At 38.0% G+C, this 22,181-nt stretch overlaps 1 protein-coding gene across 1 annotated transcript in view; it reads left to right on the forward strand.

Annotated features, from left to right (window-relative positions):
• LOC124553812 (proteasome subunit beta type-6) overlaps positions 1–21,379 on the forward strand; it is a 52,541-nt gene extending 31,162 nt beyond the window's left edge. Inside the window, exon 5 of the mRNA XM_047127796.1 lies at positions 21,138–21,379. Within this exon, the coding sequence (XP_046983752.1) occupies positions 21,138–21,265 (128 nt within the window). The 3' untranslated portion in view covers positions 21,266–21,379. The remainder of the gene's footprint in view (positions 1–21,137) is intronic.
• The last annotated feature ends 802 nt before the right edge of the window (positions 21,380–22,181 follow it).

The following is a 22,181-nucleotide window of genomic DNA, read 5'->3' on the forward strand; positions in this document are numbered from 1 at the left end:
TATTTGTCCATTTAGAATTCAAAAACAATGTGTTAGCAGCTAAGGAAAGTTTTAATCGTTTATTAAAAATGCGAGGAATTGGACTCTTGTTTCTTCAGCAGCTGTTAAGTGCCCCTAAAGAAAACCCTGACAAAAAAATAATGCAAATTTAACAGTGTGAAAGATATACCAAGTGAAAGTGAGATAAATGCTGCACAGACTTCGAACAGTAATATTGTGGAACACCAAAGTGTTAGTACAGTTAATGGCAGTGTAATGAAGAAATGTGGAACTGGACAGAAATGGTATACCTAAGAATGGCCATGTTTAGTAAAAATCAAAGAAATCAGACCGTATGTTTTGTACAGCATTTTCATGAGACATTTCTATAAAGCATGCCAATCATGATGATTACTGTGTTATGTCTAAAAGTACATAAATGTTAAGTCTTCAAATGTGTCACAGTTATTTGGAACAAAACCTGATGAGGAAGACTCTGTCACCAATGCTGAAATGCTTTATAGTTCATTTATTGTTGTTGTGGCCTGCCAATTTCCTGTGTATATCATACTCCACAACTGTTCAAAAAAGTTTCCTGATCCAGATTGCTAAAAAATACAGTTCAAGAACTAAAACAAATGCAGTTCTAAATTCTGTCGTCTGGAACATAGAATGATGTAGTATAATACTTACAAAAAAAATAAACCCCTTTCCTCTTGCAGCTGATGGCAGCACAGGCATTAAAGATGTGAAACTGTATCCAATTGTTGTTACTTTGATGTTAAACAGGGAAAGATGCAGTCTTCAATACTATTGTTGCTGGAATAAAGTTTAAACACTGGGGAAGGAATTTTTAATCTCTCGAGTAGCGAACTGCTAATAAAAGGAATCCCCTGGTGAAGCAGGTGATAATACAGATATAATGGTGGTGGGACATATGAAAGGAGTTGCTTGTTTTTGAAAAAAAGTCCAACCACACATCAGAATTTAGTCTTATTCCTGCTTTAGCTTCACGAAAAGATGATGAATTGGTAATGGACATTTTCTACTATCTCCATCAGAGTTCAAAAAGAAAATCTAATTTCAAACTTTGTCAAATATATATATGGCACTAAACCCGATAAGATACTGAAGTCATTTTGTTCAGGATAACACTCTTGCTTCAATCAATAGAAAGAAAAATTGAACAGTGAGGCCGCTTTCAAAATTTTTCAATGAGGAAGCTTTAAAAAAAAAAATGTAAACAACTCTCACTCATCTAGAGTGTGCCTTATTCTAAATGAGCCAGTAACTGAGCTATATTTTCTTTTCTGTTGTAATAACCTTCTGCATTTTACCAGAACAAATGTATTCTTTCAGAGAGAAGAGCCAGTAATTCAGACTTCATAGCACGCTTAATAAGTTATTTACAGATATGACTGAGATTTATGAATCCTTCTGTAGTACTGGCTTATGGCAGTAAGCTGGAATTAAAAAAAAAAATCACAAAGGTGATGAAGATACTGTCGCTGGTGTAGACACTAGAAGCTACGTTCATCATACCAACGAAAATAATCAAATATTGACAACATACAATATAATGTAAATGGATAGATAAAAAAAGATAAAAAAATCTACTCACCAAGTGGTGGCAGGGGAACACACACACACACACACACACACACACACACACACACACACACACACACACACTTTTACAAGCTTTTGGAGCCAGCAGCTGATTCTTCTGGCAGAATAGTTGAAGGGGAAGGAATACAGGTGAAGGAAAAGGACCAGAGAGGTCAAGGGAAAGGGGGTACCTCGATGACTGATTATCCAATGTAGTAGCTACTTGCCACTTTTCGGCACTGGTGTTTGATGCCCAGATGATGTGGCTTCCCTATCTTCGCCATCTTAAGCGAAGGGGGTACACTTCCCACAACATAACCTAGCACGGGTCTCAGTTGCAGTTTGACTACACCGTCTGCTCTGAACACCAACTTTCCCTACTGTCGCCTGTCGACAGGGAGCGTGGCGTACACCCCGACCTTGTACCTGTGTCAATTCGGCCTTTGGACTGAGGACTGATACATTCATGTGATCCTGTGGTGTTCGCCACCAGTTCCTGGCTGTCCTCGACACATTTCCAGGTTAGGAAGTGATATAGACAGACTTCTCAGTGGTTGGTGGACGAACAGGTTTTGCGTTGCACACACGTGCAACATACAGTGAACTTTGAACGGATGCAGTGTCTTCACTGGTGAATTGGAAGCCATCAAATGAGCACTTAGTTGTGCTCGTTTTTGCACCGGCAAGATGCTTTAGATCTGCAGCAATTTCCTGAGCAGCTTTCAGGCTGTAGACAAGTGCTACCCTCGTCACCCGTTATTCGCGACTATCCGGGACGCTCTTTCGTACTTCGTAAAGCTGTACGGTCGGTCATCTTTGTTTAGACCCCTGGACGTGTCAGGATCACGGGAAGTGAACGTGCCGACTGCTCGGCAAAGTTGGCTACCGGAATGGCGATTTTGAAATGGGGTCCCAGAAATGGAGCCTCAGTCATCTCTACACTGTCAGTTGTCGGCTGTCTGGAAGTCAGAATGTTTTGCCCTGGGCTCCTCAAAAAAACTGAGGGCAACAAAGGAGACCACAGCTTCGCTCTTCTCGCAGGGAATTCACTGTCCTCTGTCGGCTACGCATCGGCCGCACTCGGCTAACCTGAGGTCGCGTTCTCCTATGTGAAGACCCTCCTTACTGCCGATGCGGGGCCCGTCTGACAGTGGCCGACACCGTACTAGATTGTCAAAATTTGGCTGCTTCGTGGCGATCTCTTAATCTTCCTGATACATTACATCTGGGCACTTTGGCCTCATTGACTGCCTGAGGGGTTGGCGGGGCACCCCTCGCCTGCTCTGTCCCACGGATCCTGTGGCGGCCCTTGCTCGGTGTTCTTGCCTGGCTCCTACCCTTCCCACCTTTTGATTCCCCTTGTGCTGTTATGTTTGCCATTTTTAATGTTTTATTATTTCTAGGCTTTTATCTTCTTGTCTGTGTTGCCCATTTCCTTTTGGGTAACAAATGGCAAAGTGCATCTCCCACAACATACTGTGCTCTTAGGATCTCCAACCACATTCTTGGCAGAAGAGTTTGCCTGCCTTACTCCCCCCCCCCCCCCCCCCCTCCTCCCTTCACCCCTCCTCTCTCCCTTCCTACTTCTCCTCAATTTTATCTCTGTATTATTGTATGTTGCTTACAGTCGTGCTTCCCAGGATTTGCCATTTGTAGGGACTGACGAGCTTGCAGTTTGGTCCCTTTAACTCCATGAACCAACCAACCAACAATTGGTTCAGGAGCCCACTCGAAGTGCAAATAATTGGTAAAACATACTTGACCCCTTACCAGCAAATAATCCCGGGCAAATAGGGAGTGTTATGATATAGGGTTGCTGTAGAAAGATTGAATACCATAACTTCCAAATCCACCAAAAATAAACACACAATATATCTATTTAAAAAGGCAGTTAAATTCACTTGATGCCTTTCTAAGAGACGGCCACCATTTCTTGAGGGCAGCAAAGGAGACCACAGCTTTGCTCTTCTCACAGGGAATCCACTGTCCTCCGTCGGCTACGCATCGGCCACACTCGGCTAACTGTGTAGCAGTAGGGCCGATGTGGCTAAAATTCTATGAAAGAGATTGACAGCAATGTAGAAATTTATCAAAAAATAAATTAATGAGAGGGGGAACTGACCCCCCCGCCACCCTTAATATATCTTATGACCTGAAGAAATTACAATCGTCCATTCGTAACTGTGGGTTCTTTGATTGCTGTGGGAGATGCCTGATCGAACTAAAATATAAGACACCATTAGTTCACTTTATTACAAAAACAATAGAAAGAGGTACTTTATACAATACATTCCCACAGGAATGGGTTAATATTGACAGCTGTCTTTTAACAGTGAAACATCACTTGACGATGCACACTGTTACAAATTCTTCCTTTGAAGTAAAAGTTTAACGTGTACAAAATTGCAGCTTCACCTGAGACCGTGGTGTACAAGCACTGGAAAATATGGGAAAAACTGGGGAATATTTTCATTCAGGAGAAAATTGAGAAATACCCGAGAATTTTTTTAAGAATCTGGAAATTTTTTATTGATTTTGTTTTCAGTTAAATTTCTGTCATATTGGCTGGTAAGAACTGATACTCTAACAAAGAATCTGACTGTGGCCACTGCTGCAGAATAAACAAACTAGAAAACAACACTGAAATAAAACATCAGATGCAAAGAAAGTGGGCCATATTCAGAAACAGAACACAGTGCACATGGAAGTGTCTGCTGACAGCAAAATGAGTGAAAAGCTTTAAGACGAAGACTATTCAATAGTTCATTACAGCAGACTGCTTTTGAAGAGTGTGATGGCACCACTGTTTTAGTTTTTAACATTTAGTGGGAACATATTGCAAATGGTGCTTTGATTAGTTTTTAACATTTAGTGGGAACATATTGCAAATGGTGCTTTGAGAAGTGTTACTTTCAAAGCAAATTTCCTTTTTCACTAGACGAATTATGTTACATGTGAGAATGTGTGATGAATTTCGTAAATCGTGGAGCGTTTGACTCTTCTAAAACTTAACACTTTGAGAACCAGCCACATAGAAAAAATTCAGACCCGGAAGACCGGTCATTTCTGCAATCATTTAAAATTTTACTGGCACATTTGCATTTGATATAACATAAAGGGTAACACATTCTAAAGAAGACCAATATTAGACGTTAGTTTTTCATTTTTATTTTAGTTCTTTCACAGATCACAAATTATGCGATATGATGGCAAAAAGTATAATTATCCTTAAAACAAAAATGCTAGGTCTTGAGTAATTTCACATGTAATCGCCTTTTCTTTGGAAAAGTCAAATTGCTCAATGAAACGTGTATTAAGCTAGATAACCCTTGAAATGTTTGGTGCACAGCAGTTAAATTTACAACTGTGCTTGTCAGAAATATTCAGCTGCTGCACTTTAAGCTGTGCTCTTAGGATCCTGTCAAACCAGACGCTCGGAAAAACAACAAAAAATTTTTGACGATCAGTATATGTGAAAGCTTGGCTTTTCTTGATGGAAAAATGTCATCTACCAAAGAATACATACCTAGCAAGAATATGTATTGCTGCACCATATTTTCCCGAATTCGAAGTTCACTGCCAGAACATTTGGAGCACTACTATGGTCTCTGTTTCTGTATCATAGCATGGGCATCATACTTCTTATATTTAACTGTTCTGTGTTCCAAAACTACTGTGAAGTCATATTTTTACTTTCGTAGTGTTTCCACACATTAAAGATATCTTCTTCTTTTTCTTCGTCTTCTTCTGGGAGCGCTGGAAAGTTTTTCACCTGTGTATAAAACCTTTACCATTCTAAGGATTGATATCTTCTACAGTTCTGAGGGAAAATATATTGTCACTAAATACAGAAAAATGTACTTTCACCCGGAATATAGTATATATTTTAAAAAAATGCCCAGATTTTTCCAGAATATCCCAGATAAAAATAGAATTTTTTTTTTCTTGTCCATGTATACACCCTGAGAGACTAGAATAGCACTGGTGTTCTAACCAGATGACGTCTACTGCTTCATCGGAGATCGCGAACTGTGCAGGGAGTTTTCGTGCTCGGCTTTATACAGATTTGCGTGCAGTGCCACTGCGGTGCTGGGAGAGAGGCCTGGCTCCGTCAGGGCTCCCCATTCATTGTTGCAGAATGCAGTGACAAATACCTAACCCCTGTGGTATTGATGCAAGTTGCCAACTTTGGTGTGGCACTGCGATCTTGGGACTATACCGCAGCATACGAAGTGGGTCAGAACACTGTTTCAGAAGCAATAAAAAAGTAGGTCAAATTTAAAAGAACACAAAATTTCAAAGATTGGCGACATTTTACTGAAGCTCGAAATTTAGCCTAGATTTTAATGAAAGATGCTTTTTAATAGTGTCCACAATGGAACTGTTTCAAAATTTGGTGGGAAATCCCGAAAGATCCCGGTTTTATGTAAAGTACACCGTTGGCGAGAGGCAGTGATGCCTTCACTACGTGGTAATGGTGGTAATGTTATCGGTGACAGTGGCACTAAAGGGGAGTTTGGCAAAATTCCTTCATCAAAGAAGCCAAAGTAAATATTCCAGAATTATGATATCAAACTACTGCAAATGTGAGCAACTGAGTAGTAGATATCCTCAGTTTAGCAAAGTGGCTAAATCACTTCTTGAGTCCAGATTGTGTCCCAATTAGATTCCTTTTGTAGTATGCAGATTTAATAACTTTCTATGTAGCTATCACATAAAACTTCTCATTAAATGAAAGAACCGTACCTAAAGACTGGAAAGTTGTACAGATTACATCATTGCTCAAGAAATAAAGTAGGAGTAATCCGACGTATTACAAAACTGTATCACTATTGTCGATTTGCGGCACGGTTTTGAAACGTATATTGTGTTTGAATGTTACGAATTACCTCTAGAAAAATGATCTATTGAAAAACTGTCAGCAAAGTTTGAGAAAATATCACTCTCGTTATACACAACTAGCTCTTTGTACTCACAATGTAAAGAGTCCCCTCGACGAGGGATCTCGAGTCGATTCCGTGTTTCTGGATTTTCAAATGGCTTTAAACACTGTTCCCCTCAAGTGGCATCTAACCAAATAGCGTGCCTGTGGACTACCACCTCAGTTGAACCACTGGATTTGTGATTTATTATCAGGAAGGGCACAGTTTGTAGTAGTTGACACAGTCATAAAGTATAACCAAAGTGATATCTGGTGTTTCCCCAGGAAGTGTTGTAGGATCTCTGCTGTTCCCGATCCGTATGAAAGATTTTGGTGACAATCCAAGCAGCTACCTTAGATTGTTTGCAGGTGATGCTGTCATTTACTGTCTAGTAAAGTCACCAGAAGATCAAAGCTGATTACAAAATGATTTGTCCAAGATATTTGTGTGTGACAAGTAGCAATAGACCCTAAATAATGAAGTGTCTGAGCTCATCCAACGAGTACTAAAGAGTCCTGCTAAATTTTGGTTGCAATATGTCACACAAACCAAAAGGCTGTCAATTCAGTTAAATACTTAGGAATTACAACTTAAATTGGAACAGTCACATAGAGAATGTAGTGGGAAAGGCAAACCGGGACTGTGTTTTACTCACAGAACACTTAGAAGATGCAGCAGGTGAGGGTGCCCATACTATAGTTTGTAGGCAACGGTCGAGAGCTGCGGTATGAAGTATCTTTAGTATTTTGCGAGATAAATGGCGACTTTAAGTAGCCTGTAAAAAAGTTCCAGTTCTGATCCTCTTTCAAATCTGCACAATACTGACCTCCGAATCATTTTCTTGAAAGAAAACAATCCCACTAAAGAGAATGCTCATCTGTCCTCCGTCGGTGTGTCGCTTTGTGGTACGGGCTCCTTGCAGATAGGATCGACAGAGGACAAAAAAGTTGAAAATAGGCAGCTCGTATTGTATTATCGTGAAATAGGGGAGAGTGTGTCACAAATAAAATATGCAATTTAGGGGGCAAATGTTAGACCGAAAGTGTTCTTCGTTGCAGTGAGATCTTTTCGTGATATTTCAATCCCCGATGTTCTCCAAATGTCGAAATATTTTGTCGACACCCACCTGCATAGGGAGAAATGATCATTTTAGAATTCACAGAATGATTAAAGTGTCCATTTTCCCCACTCACTGTTACAGAGCGGGACTGCCGAGAAAGAATGTGAAAGTGTTTTGATGAATCCTCTGCCGGCCACTTTAGTGTGAATTCCAGAGTATACCCATCTGTGTGTGTTGTGACTAAATGTAGCAGTGGCAGTAGACAGGTATACCTCCGGCTTTCAGGCTAATTCATAATGGCAAAAGAGAAAGCATTGTATTTAATTTAAATGTTCCTAAACAGCAAAATAAATTGGAGAAAATTCTCAGATTGCGTGTAGATCAGCATCTTTATTGACATATGCACACAGATAAATAACATTCCAGACTCACACGTGTGGTTTATCAACTGCATAAGGTGAGAGGGATGCTACTCTTACTACATGCATACTCAGCCGTGTTGTTCTGTTCCATAAAAAAATTTTCTGCACGATACTGATCCCATGGTGAAACTGGTACAGGTAATTTGGTGCCCACGAATAAAAATCTTTCCTTTTTAATCTCGGAAATCTTGTTCACGAGTAACAGAGTATCCAAAAACTGTATTACTGTGGATTCAATAATTGTCACTGTATTAGTTTGGCAGTACAATCTGCAAAGCCAGAGAACACAGCAGATATGAAGAGAAAATTTTGTTTTGTCTCAGCTATTCCTGTTACTCGATAGTTCTTTTTGTAGTCCCCCTCTGCCACGCAAATCTGTTAAAACTTTCACTGTAATACTTGTGAGTAGATGTAGCATGTTGACAAAATCTTCATTTTTCTACCACTGCAAAGGGGCTATCTGAAGAAAGTTGAATCAGATCTGCTAAAAAACACTCTTTGATTATTCCTGAGTTGGTAATTCGACACTAAACAATGTTTTAATATTTTTATCAACGATTCCGTACGGTGACTGTTCTCGTGTTCAGCACAGAAGACTAATTAGGATTGAAGATGGCAGAGGAGGTGGAGCAGGAAGAAGGGACCGTAAGCAGTCTTTCAATTTTTGTAAAGCGGCATGACGATTGACGAGCTGATACTTATTAATTTTTAAAATAATGGAGAATTGCTCACTGTAACTCCACTTCAGGAAAAGTGGCAGCACAGGAGCATTGAGTCCGCTTCAGTCTGGAGATGACGGACAGAGTGAGGACTAGAGATGGATTACAAGGAAGAGTAATGAAATGAATAGTGCAGTCAGGAACTGAGGAGGAGGACCGATAAGGGGAAATAGACATTGGGCATCTGCCGGTTCACCCTTCAGTCAGTAAGTGTCCTTTATTTGCATCAGCCTGTAATTTGTGGATCACATTCATCAGTGCAAGTTAATAGAATTGCTGTAAGGTTTTATGCATTCTAGAATAATGTAATTGACACAGTCTCTTATTGCTTTGCATGTATGTTGACACTTGTAACTATGTGGAGACTTGCTTCAGTAGCTCAACACAGACTAGAGATTTTTGGGTGGTGCAAAGTATACAGAGAATGTTGTAGTGTTTCCTTATTATTATCTTCTCCTTATTAATTATTGAAACAACCTTGCTTTGTAATGTAATTTTAATTTTCACTCAAAGGCACATTCAACACAGCGCGGAAATATACACGTCTTTCGTATCAAGACAAGAGAGAGAGTCCTCAATTAGTTCTTAAAAGCAAAAACCTACGCAAAAGTAAAAAAAAGAACAAAATTATTTATAAAATCGGTCGCTGGCGCAGCGCTCTTCTGCGTGCGCGATCGTAAATTATAACTTTGCGGAAGTCAAAGTACCATTACAATGCCTCCTCTACTGACACGCTCCGCAAGCGAGCGTGGCAGTATAGAAAATTTACATAGATACATACATATATGAGAAAATAAGAAATTTACATATTACAAAAAATATTTCTGAGCACAATGCTCTTTGCATATCAGTCTTTGTATACAGTCTTTTTGGTGTGTATCTTCTTTAGGAGTCGTAACATTAATGTCTTTGAATTGCAGCGTATTATCGTTGCTTAGCACAGCGTTTGAATTCAGTTCACATGATTCGTGTTTACAATGGAATTAATTCGAACAATAAATGTTTCTATTATATTGCTCCAATGTCTTTAAACGTAGTATCGGATTCTGAGTGTGTGTGTACTGCCTGGATCTCTTGCGTGTGACTTGAAGAAAATCCAAAGTTTGTTCAATGTGTCAACACGAAATTGTGATCTCCAGCAGTCGAATTTTGGTGGCGTCTACCGGGGTATAAATGGTCAATGAGGGCACAGGAAACACCTCACTGCCTACGACAGGTGATAAGCTTGTCCTTTACACCAACCTGAACACCTGCCAGCTTCCACAACACCATACACTTCAAGGAAGGCATATTGACACTATGTAAATATTGCTTGACCAGTGTTCCATCACGTTGGTTTCTTCTTTGCATTTTCAGTTCCATTTATATGAATCATGTGCTACATGCACAAGTCCTTTGCAGCTCGTTAAAATCTCCTTAAAATACATTTCTTGACATAGTAAGTACATAAATATACAAAGATTTACAATTAATCATTACGTGAGATAGTTACATTGTTGTCATATAGCACATATACAGAATTAAATGATAAATATAGTAAATCTTTACGTTACGTTCAATATGATTGTGCTGACATGTGAATTACATTACATTCAGATTGAAATATACATTTTATTTGTTAGCTCATCTTTTTTTTTTTTTTTTTTATTTACACTTGCAACATTTGAAGATAATTGTGGCAACTCGCTAGAATATTCAACTTAAAATTCATCTTGCCTCCTGGAATAAAATTTACACATATTTCAAGCTTCAAGACAGCCCTCTGTAGGAGGATAGGTTCATGCGATGGTTGCTAACTACTTCATAAATACTAGAAAAGTCATCTCCTACAGTGGACTACACAAAATAAAATACGATAAATAAAATACATGTTAACTTAATATAATGTAAAAGTTCCTATACCTAACACCGTTTCTAAGTGTGGTGTCCCCACTATTGCTGTTTCTAAGAGTGGTACCCCTCTATTACCGTTTCTAAGAGTGGTGCCCCTCTAAATATCTTAGGATCCTACAAGTATGTACATCAGTGTGGTGTGTGTGTGTGTGTGTGTGTGTGTGTGTGTGTGTGTGTGTGTGTGTGTGTGTGTGTGTGTGTGCGTGTGTGCGTGTGTCTCTCTCTCTCTCTCTCTCTCTCTTATATATATATATATATATATATATATATATATATATATTTATATATATATATATATATATATATATATATATATATATAATGGAAGGAAACATTCCACGTGGGAAAAATTTATATATAAAAACAAAGATGAGGTGACTTACCGAACAAAAGCACTGGCAGGTCGATAGACACACAAACATACACACAAAATTCAAGCTTTCGCAACAAACTGTTGCCTCATCAGGAAAGAGGGAAGGAGAGGGGAAGACGAAAGGAAGTGGGTTTTAAGGGAGAGGGTAAGGAGTCATTCCAATCCCGGGAGCGGAAAGACTTACCTTAGGGGGAAAAAAGGACAGGTATACACTCGTACACACGCACATATCCATCCACACATACAGACACAAGCAGACATATTTAAAGACAAAGAGTTTGGGCAGAGATGTCAGTCGAGGCAGAAGTGTAGAGGCAAAGAAGTTGTTGAACGACAGGTGAGGTATGAGTGGCGGCAACTTGAAATTAGCGGAGATTGAGGCCTGGCGGATGACGAGAAGAGAGGATATACTGAAGGGCAAGTTCCCATCTCCGGAGTTCGGATAGGTTGGTGTTGGTGGGAAGTATCCAGATAACCCGGACGGTGTAACACTGTGCCAAGATGTGCTGGCTGTGCACCAAGGCATGTTTAGCCACAGGGTGATCCTCATTACCAACAAACACTGTCTGCCTGTGTCCATTCATGCGAATGGACAGTTTATATAAAAATAGAAGGAAACATTCCACGTGGGAAAAATTATATATAAGAACAAAGATGAGGTGACTTACCAAACAAAAGCGCTGGCAGGTCGATAGACACACAAACATACACACAAAATTCAAGCTTTCGCAACAAACTGTTGCCTCATCAGGAAAGAGGGAAGGAGAGGGGAAGACGAAAGGAAGTGGGTTTTAAGGGAGAGGGTAAGGAGTCATTCCAATCCCGGGAGCGGAAAGACTTACCTTAGGGGGAAAAAAAGGACAGGTATACACTCGCACACACGCACATATCCATCCACACATACAGACACAAGCAGACATATTTCTGCTTGTGTCTGTATGTGTGGATGGATATCAACAAGAATAATAATAATACCCTTTTCTCATCTTATATTCCATTTACCTCTCTCCATATTACTATTTATCCTCTTATTAAACTAAAATTACATTCACTCATCTCATTCAGTCACTCACATCACTCATATCAACATTACTATTATCACATGCCTCCTAAAGAAAATAATTCTGTTCAGTTCTCTGACTCCTCTAATGTGTATATGCCTCAATAGCAACTCCTCTTATAACCAAATATCTTATTAGCTATTGGATGGTTCACATTGCTTTCTAGACTTACCTGCATTCATTAGAATGTATCTATCTGTATAACTTAAATGTAGGCTCATCATAACTGTATATCATATTAATTATCTTCTCCTCATTTGCTAACATTTTACTGTATGTATTTTTTCAAATGTCTGTGTGGATGTAGACCTCTGGGTTTGTGTGTTAATGGATATTCTAATGAATAACAGCCAGGGTGTGGAATATTTGCAATTCGGTATGGTCCAGAGTATAAGATCTGCCATTTCCTGTTTAAATGTTTCAGTTTTGTGGGTTTAGGATGTGTTCTTAGTAAAACTAACTCATCAACTTGAAATGTTTGTGCTTTCCTGACACCTCTGTCATATTTCTGCCTTCTTTCCTTAGCTTCGTCACATAATGTTGTGTAAGCTTGTCTTACCTTTTCTTCTAAACTAACATGATTTGTTGTTGCTGTAAACTTAGGTAGAGGGTCTGTCCATTAATTTCTTTCTGTTTTATCCATAATTAATTCAGTTGGTGTGTATCCAGTAGAAATGTGAGTTAAATTGTTTACTATTTGTTCAAATGGTGCTAGGTATTCTACCCATTTTGTGTGCTTCTCTGGTGTGTGTGTTCTCATAAACTGTCCAAATTCTCGAAATGTTCTTTCTACTGGGTTTCCTGCTGCGTGAAATCTTGAAATTAAAATATGTTTAACATTCTGTTCTTCAATAAGTCTTCCATTTTAAACTGGTAAAATATGCTGCATTATCCGTGATCATAACTTCAGGTTTTCCTATTCTTAGAAAATAATCTGTTAATAGATGTCTGATAATAGCAGTGGTAGAAACTGAATGTAAAGCATATAATTTTAAATACATTGTGAAAACATCTAACACTGCAAGGATGTATTTCATTCCTCCATGTGCTTGTGGATAGGGTCCTGCAATATCTAAAGAAATTAGCTGTAATGGCCTCTTAGGTATGATTGGGTGCAATTCATTTATGCTTGTGCGATTAGAATATTTGGGTTTCTGACATATGATGCATTTGCTAATATTACTCAATACTCTTTGCCTTAAATTTGGAAAATAGCAATATTGTATAATCTTATCTGTACATTTGGTTACACCATAGTGTCCCCAAGTTCTGTGTGTAAATAAAATAAAATCGTCAACATGAGCTTCAGGTAAGCAAACACACCAATGCTGTGATTCAGGGTTTCGTCGGTGAAATAATACTTCTTTGTGTAACGTGTAACATTTTTCAAGATGTGGGTCTGTTCCTGCTCGTAATTTATTCTTTATCTGGATCCACCTGGGATCATTGTCCTGCAATATGGCAAACTTCCTGCACATGTTTTTGTAGTAAGGTGCAAATGAACAGTCATACATGAGTAAAATTTTGAAATCTGGTGTTTGTTCTGTCACATCTGAAAATTCTTGTAGGCCTTGTGGCAAACGAGATAGAGCATCGGCTATAATGTTGGATTCTCCTTTTGTATATATAATATCAAAATCATATTCTTGTAGTGATGCACACCAGCGTGCAAGACGTGAATGTAATAACTTGCATGATAGCAGGAAAGAAAGAGCTTGATGATCAGTATAAAGCTTAGTAAGTTTTCCCCATAGAAAGTAGCGAAACTTGCGAAACGCCCATACTATGGCAAGTGTTTCGCGCTCGGTCACTGGATATGACTTTTCGCATTCAGTGAGCGTGCGGCTAGCAAAACTTATAGGTTTGATGACTGACTGTTCATCTTCTACATGAATTTGGAATAAAAATGCTCCGAGCCCATAGGAACTTGCATCTGTTACTAGGCAAAAGTCTGACGTCATGTCAGGATGACATAACAATGGTGCATTAACTAAAGCATTCTTAATCGCTTCAAAATCTGTCTGACTGAACTCTGTCCATTTCCAAATATTATTTCTTTTGAGTAAAGATAGAAGATGTGGACTGTTAAGAAGGTGGTAGGGTACAAATTTCCTGAAGAATGAAGATAGACCAAGAAAGGCTTTGAGTTGTTTACGATTCTGTGGGGATGGAAAATTCTTTATTGCATCAATTTTTCTTGAGTCTAGATAAATGCCTTCAGTTGATATGATGTGACCAAGGAATTTGATTTCTCTCCTCCCCAATTTCGTCTTTGATAAATTGATAGTGACACCTGCGTCAGAAAATTTAGTCAGAAGTTGCTTCAAAAGATTTACATGTGCTTCCCAAGTAGTGGTGGCAATGACAATGTCGTCAACATAAACTGTGATTTGCGATAACAATTGTGGTCCAGGAACAGCATCTAAGGCTTCAATAAATACTCCAGCACTCACTCGTAGACCAAAGGGTAGAACACAAAATTGATAACTACGTCCCTCACATAGAAATGCAGTGTATTTACGACTGTTTTCATGGAGGTTCACCTGCCAAAATGATGAGCGGAGGTCGATCGATATTGGTTAAATACTGTACATTATGAAATTTTAGAAGTTGTTCTTCCAAATTAATAGGTCATGTGTTGATTGGGAATATAACTTTGTTAATTTCTCGTGCATCCAGCACTAACCTTACACTACCATCCTCTTTATTAACTGCTAGTATCGGACTGCAATATAGTGAATGTGACCTTTCAATGATACCCCAAGCTTGCAAATTTTTCAATCTCTTTCAAAACTGCGGGTTTCTTTGACCAAGGAATATTATAATATGTTCTACAGTACGTTTTGTGTGGTTTAACATCCATCTCATAAGTATAGCCTCTAATAATTCCAGGTTTCTCCACAAATACCTCAGCAAATTGCGGCAAAACTTCAAGTAATTCAAGTTGTTGTTCCTTCGTCAGATATTCAGATTCTGTGCATTTCTCATATAAATCATTAGGTTTAATTCCCTGAGATACAGCTTCATTAAAAGTTAAATCACGTATGTTTGTTGCTGGTGGATACACAAAATGTAACTGTTCAAACTTGCCTTGTTTACTATTTAAGTTTTTACCCTGTGTTAACTCTATTGTCAGTTGTTGTTGGTTTACGGTTAAATGACATTTCCCTTTTCCTAAATCTATGATTGCTTGATATTCGTTCAAAAAGTTAATTCCTAATATGCAATGCATAACTAATTTGTCTACTACCAGAAAACTGTAATTGAGTGGTATATTTGAAAATGTGAAGTTAATTAGCACTTGAAATTTCACATTCTTTGATTTGTTACCAGTGGCACTTATAATGTGACAATTCTGTACTGGCAATGTTTGTATGTTCATTATTTGTTTGAGTTCATTATATAAGGACATTGAAATGACACTTGCTGCTGCTCCTGTATCTAACATTACTTCCACTTCATAACTACCAATCATAACTCGTGTTATAGCCTGAATAATCTTCTTTGTTTTACTGGTACTATTAAAATCTACATCCTGATATAATTCTTTCTCTATTTTCTTACTGTCATCATATCGGAGAAAACACATCGTCAGTTCCGTTGCACTCTGCTCCCTCTCGACCGTAACTCGAGCGCTTAGCTCGGTCGTCGTTCGTTTTCCGGCAAATTCGGTTGTTGCTGCGGGTTGGGTTCATTGCCCAACTCAATAATATTTACATTTGTGTCGCGCGTCACCCAAGTATCAGCTGTTTGGTTGTGGACATTACCCCGCGTCGCATTGGGAGTTCCGTTAGGTAGGAATTGAGGGTTGCTGTATTGCATGTGTCGTGGCGGTTGTCTATTGTGATTTCCCCATACATTATTTCGCCCATGACTGTAACTGGTATTGTCATTACTGGTATTCCTGCAATACATGTTTGGATGTTGTTGGATGTTGTTTCTCTGAAAATATCCTGGATGGTACCTGTTATCCTCTCTTCTTTGATCTCTGATTTCGGTTCCTTCTTCTGTTTTTGTTATTTTGAATATAACTGTTATTGTTCTGATTGTAATTACTGTTCGGATAACAATTATAGAAATAATTACTGTTTCCTTGCCAATGCTGCGAGTTGTTTCTCCTGATATTGAATGGATTTGTCCCACTGTAGTGTGAATTGTTTCTTTGAGTGTTTTGTTGTGGTGTCGGAGGCGGATTCCAATAGCCTCTGTCATTTCTGTTGTGTGTACGCGAATTGCTTGGATGGATCGGATACAATTGATTGAAATTCCTGATCTCATCTCTGTAAACATCTATCTCATCAACATAACTGAAAAAATTCTTTATGTTGTCCTCGGACACTCCTATTAATTTATCACGGTAAGGAAATGGTAAGTGGCTTTTAAGTGTTCTAATTACATCTGGTAAATCTGCTGGTTTTGTCCAATGTAATGTTTTGTCTAGGTAGCGTTCAAAGTATTGTCGTAAAGTCTCTTTCTTCGGGTTGTAAATTTCTGGATTGTATACTTCTCCTTTTAAACTTTGCTGGTCTGTGGTCGACCAGAATTCCTCAAGAAATGCTTGTTCAAACTGTTCAAATGTTAAACATCGTCTTTTCATTGCTGCTTCCCACTTAGCTGCTCTTCCACGTAACAAATTTGTAACATATCGAATTTTATCAGCTTCTAACCAATGTCTTGGGAAAATACCGTCAAGAGCGGGTGAAAACAATCGGATGCACTTTGTCTCTCTCATGACATGAAAATGTCTGAAAGTATCCATGTCGTACTAATGTTTCATCAGCTACTCCCGATGGTATTATGGGTCCTGCATTTTGTGTCAAACTGTGCATAGTATGTGGTGATGTCTGATAGTAATTTTGATCTTGTGGTAGCATTGAAAATGGTTCATTGGGATTTGTATCACTCATTGGTAATTCTATTTTCGGCTGTGTGCTGGGTCTAGCATTATTATGATTCTCATCTATGTTTTGGTTGCCTGTTATGGGTTTTGGTATCACTGACGAACTTGGTATTACATTTTCTTTAAGTTTACGTACCTCTTTCTGAATATTATCTGTTTCTCCCTTTACTTGTTCCTTTGTCTTATCTAAAATGATCTGTGTCATTGTCTCAAACTCCTCATCTAAATAATCATCACATAATTTGCATTCATGTACAAGGTTTTCTGCTAGAGTTGTGTCATTCTTTAAAGATGCTAGATCTGCTCTGTCTTCAAGCTTTTCTAACTTTTCCTGTAAGGATTTCTGCTCCAATGTTACATCATTTAATCTGTCTGAAAGGTCTGTAATCGTCAGGTCTAAGTGTTCTTGGTTTGTTTTTACGGAATTGTGTGACTGTCGTAATTCGTCAACTTGGGTACTGGTTTTCTGTTATTCAAAAACTACTGTTAACAATTTCTCATTACATCGTTGTAAGTCAGTTTTTGTCTCGTCACTGAATTCCACAAATACCTTTCCTTGTCTCGTAACCTTGTCTGATAAGTCAGTAAATTTCCTTCGAAGACTACTGGTGGTTTCTGTCAATCGGCAATTTGTCTCGATTGTTTTTCAAAATTTTGTTTTATGTCCCATGTCAGTTCATCGAATTTAGAGTCAAATTTCCCAATGTCATGTTTTAAATTGTCATTTTTCTTGTCTAAAGCGTCAAATCTTTTGTCTAAAGTGTCAAATTTTCTGTTTTGGTCACCAAGTAACTTCAGAATCTGGTTGAGCATGTCAGTCCTGTGTCTTAGTTTAGTCATTTTTTCGTGTCTGATTGATGTCTGGTTCTGAAGTTGACGTTGTCAATGTCATTTTTTGTCACGTAGTACTCCCTCTCCATTCGCCTGTATATCTGTTTAAATATAGGGGTTGTTGTCTTAATCGATCCGGTAAAATTATGTCTTGAACATCCTCCCTATTAAGTTCAATATTCATTTGACTGTCGGACATGTTTTGCAATGTGTCACTTTCACTAAGCTCGTCCGCGGAAACAATTTCTACGCGTCTAGCGTCCATCTTGCGATTTTCGTAATTAATTGCAAATAAAACTTTCCAATATTAAAAAAAAAAATTTTTAAATATGATATGTTGAAATCTGAAATTTCTCTTATGGAAATGGATATTTATATATGATTTCTAATTAGAAATTGAATTATTAAACTGGTACTGAAATTTCCCTCTCACAAATAAATGACTGTGAATATGCTCTTCACTTATCATTTGCAATAATAGTAGTAAATCAATTTTAACTACAATTTGAAAAAAATAATTTCGAAATAAATGGATCAGAATAAAGGAAGTACAGATGGCTGCTTGAAACTGGAAAAAATGTAAATTTCTGTACTCACCATTTTTTTTTTTTACCAAATTAATTTCCTCAACATGAAAATGAAAATTAACACAAATTAATAACAGGGAAAACAATATTATTGTAAATTTCATGCACGTAACATTACAATTGAAATGAATGAGACTTAGTCCAAATTAATTTTCTGATGCTATTAAGTGGTTAAAATTAGATAAAATGTCCAAAATTTATAATAACTGCACTTGTATCAAATCCAAACTGCACTTGTATCAAATCCGAAGATTGCAAGTCCTGTCACCAGGACGCCAATTGTAGTGTTTCCTTTATTATTATCTTCTCCTCATTAGCTATTGAAACAACCTCGCTTTGTAATGTAATTTTAATTTTCACCCAAAGGTACATTCAACACAGCGTGGAAAAATACACGTCTTTCATATCAAGACAAGAGAGAGAGTCCTCAATTAGTTCTTAAAAACAAAAACAAAAACCTATGCAAAAGTAAAAAAAAGAACAAAATTATTTATAAAATCGGTCGCTGGCGCAGCGCTCTTCTGCGTGCACGATCGTAAATTATAACTTTGTATTGGCGGAGGCGCGGAAGTCAAAGTACCATTACAATGTGTGCAAGTATTTTAGGGTTTTTGAAATTTCATATTTGTTTATAAAACTGAGGTTGAAAATTCACTAGAGCAGATGCACTATAGGTTTCAACAAGAACTTGCTTTAACTAAAATATGGTTGATTAAGCAAATAAAAAGAAATTGCAGAACTACTTTATGCCTCTGTGTGAAATATCAATTTACAAGTAAAGTTGTCTTATTTGGAATGATGTGAATTTTTTATAAATTCTTACTGACTTAACTGAATGTAATAAATGTGTAACATTAAATCTCGGAATCTAACAAGTGCAGTGGCTCAATTGGCAAAAGGCAATTTGGATGTGACCAACTTTCAGTTACAGAGAGCCTTTAAGTTCATTTTCGGAAAACAAAAAAGGTTACTATAAAGAACGGTCCCAGAGCTTTAAGTGGCAGTGTCAGCTCGTCAAAACTTTTATAGCTCCCTTAAATTTCTCCATTAAAGGCTGTAGTTGTAATTTCAATTATCAGTTACTGTTCATTAACAGGGTTTCCAGGAAAATTAAATGTACCACTGTTCGTAGTGGATTGAAAACTACCACTTGAATAATAAATTAATGAGAAATATTGGATATACGGTATTTCAAAAATTTAGAGTGCACGTAATGCCAAGTTTCGAAAACTTGGCAGCAAAACTTCAGGAATGTATTCTCAGTGTAATAGGAAGAAGAAAAAGTGTAGTAAACATGGATTCTAAAATTCATACCTTCAATGTATGAGCAGGTCTTCGTGAAATAAACCTCTTTCACTGCAAGTACTTTCCTTACTATATTTTGAAAGTATGGACCAAAATGAGGAAAAAAGGCCAGTAAAGAGCATACCTTTAAGCGCTAAGAGTACATGCTCATCTGTGCTGCTGTGAAACATCTCTTCTACCAATGTAGTTCTCATACCTCTTGAAGTATGCATTTTAGAGCTCATGTTTACTAGACTTCTTTTGTTCCTGTTGTATGAAGAATCCATTCTTGAAGTTGTGCAGCAGAGTTCAGAAACACTAAATATATGCACAGTAAGTTTAGCTACACAGTTGGAATACAAAGGAAAAATAGTTAGGTGTTCAGCAGGCATAGTGTAGCAGCATTCGGAATAGTGCCAGGCTCTGTTTAGGGGAGTCTCTCCTATTCGGGTTGTAGTCCAGGATTTTGCTGGGTAACCTTTTGCCCCGCATTATATCCACTTATTTGCACGTGTATCTGTATTTCATTACCACCTCATTAATAGTGCTTGCTACATCCCCGTTCTGGATAATTTAATTTCTCATTTGAGCAGCCCTCAATTCTCCTCAACCACCTCATCTTTGCTGCTTGTATCTTGCTGTCATCTTTATTTTTATTTATCCAGCTCTCACTTCTGTACAATATCGATGGCGTTCCAGAGCATTGTAAAATTGCACTTTTGTAGCTTTTTGTGTTTTGCATATGACTGCTCTCCGTGTATTGATCAAAGTTTATGCAGTTTTTTGTGTGTACGATAACTGTAACTTTTGCTGGAGACCAGTTACTTAAAATGCCACTTCATGAATTATTTTGTTAATTACAATTGTGGTCTGTATTGGCTATTTACTTTATTGTTCCATAACTTATGCATTATGAAATCAAAGTTTGATAGTATTCTTTACATGTTTAGATTTGCGGATATACACCTAACTGGGGCTCATATTTAGTTACCGGGATTACTTATCTGCTGCAAGCAATAATGATATCCACAGTTTTTTAAAGAAATTGTCAATATAAATGTTTTCCAGTAGGTGAAGTAGAACAGGCCTGTCGCACACATTCATTGACTTTTTCATCTGTCCTTCACTATACCGTATTTATCACCATTTTTGTTTTACAGTATAAGCTGTAGATTGTTCTTCTCAGGAACGGTGTTTAATCACTGTCATTAGTTCTTGCCCTAATTTATTTCAGTCGAACTCCATAAACTTTTTCAAAATCCGTAATAGCAGTGTAGGCTTAGAAATCAACTATTCTTTTTCTCAGAGTGGTTTTATTGCAAAAATATTGTCACTAACAAAGTTAGTGGAGAGTAAATTGCTCAGTAAATAATGATATTTTAAATTTTTTGCTTTAATCACTTATTCTCTTTCTGTGTGCCCCCCCCCCCCTCCCCCCTGCGTGCACACACACTACACACACGTGTTTCTGCATCATTTTGCTTTGCTTTTGTCACAGCCCTGACACTGGCCATGATGCGAGACGGATCGAGTGGCGGCGTGGTGCGGCTGGCGGCAATCGGAGAGTCTGGCGTGGAGCGGCACACGGTGCTGGCCGGCGAGCTGCCGCGCTTTTACGAGGACTGAGGCGGCTCTTCCGTGCTATGCTCTCCCGTGTTATACTGCAATCTGTGTACCGGAGTTTCCCGGGGCCTCGGGCTCCTATTGTGACAGTTGATCAATAAAGTTACTTTCCTCTCACCCAGTCTTACACAGCATTGAAGTGTACAACCCAAACTGTTGTCAGTTTACTGCTGTAGCAGGAATTTACTGTTGCTGTAGCCGTGTTCCTGTCTATTTCTGTAATATTTTTCGCCCCTGACATAATTATTGAATTAAAACTGTTTTCAGAAGTTTTGACAGTGTGCGTACTCTGTTCGTCAAATTGATAATAAAGTAGGACGAAGTGCCAGTCCGTCATACAAGGAGACGGCACGAGTGTGGGGTTGGGGATTTGTCCGAAATTTTGTGCGGTGAAAGGACCCCTAACACCTCACGTGGTTAAAATATTAGGACACACTACCCGGAAAATCCTGGGAAAATTGATCCTAAGTTTCTTAGGTGCCATATGAGTATAAAATCTTAGACCAGTGCCGAGCCGCCGTATGGCCTAGATGTTTAGTTAGGGCTCTGACTCTTACGTCAAAGGTCTCGGGTTCTATACCTCCTCTGGCACTTGTTTTTCTTCTGTTTCATTTTCTTTTGGTAGTCCACCAATTATTCAAAAAGTTTCCCAAACGTACATTATCTTTAACAAGTTAGTTAAAATATTGAATAAAAATTATTTTCTTTTTGTCCAACAACACAATTCATGGCGGTGGGTTTTCCATTATTCATTGTAAAGTATAGGAGGAGAATCATTGGGTTTTTAGTCAGAATAACAACATTCAATTTTTATACATATAATAATTATAAACAAGAACCGCAGTGGTAATTATCGTAAAAACAAAGCAATAATTTTTGCGACATCTTGCGCAGCATATAAAAGCGGATTTTTTTACAG

Source organism: Schistocerca americana, chromosome 11 (assembly GCF_021461395.2).
Source record: "Schistocerca americana isolate TAMUIC-IGC-003095 chromosome 11, iqSchAmer2.1, whole genome shotgun sequence".
NCBI lineage: Eukaryota > Metazoa > Arthropoda > Insecta > Orthoptera > Acrididae > Schistocerca > Schistocerca americana.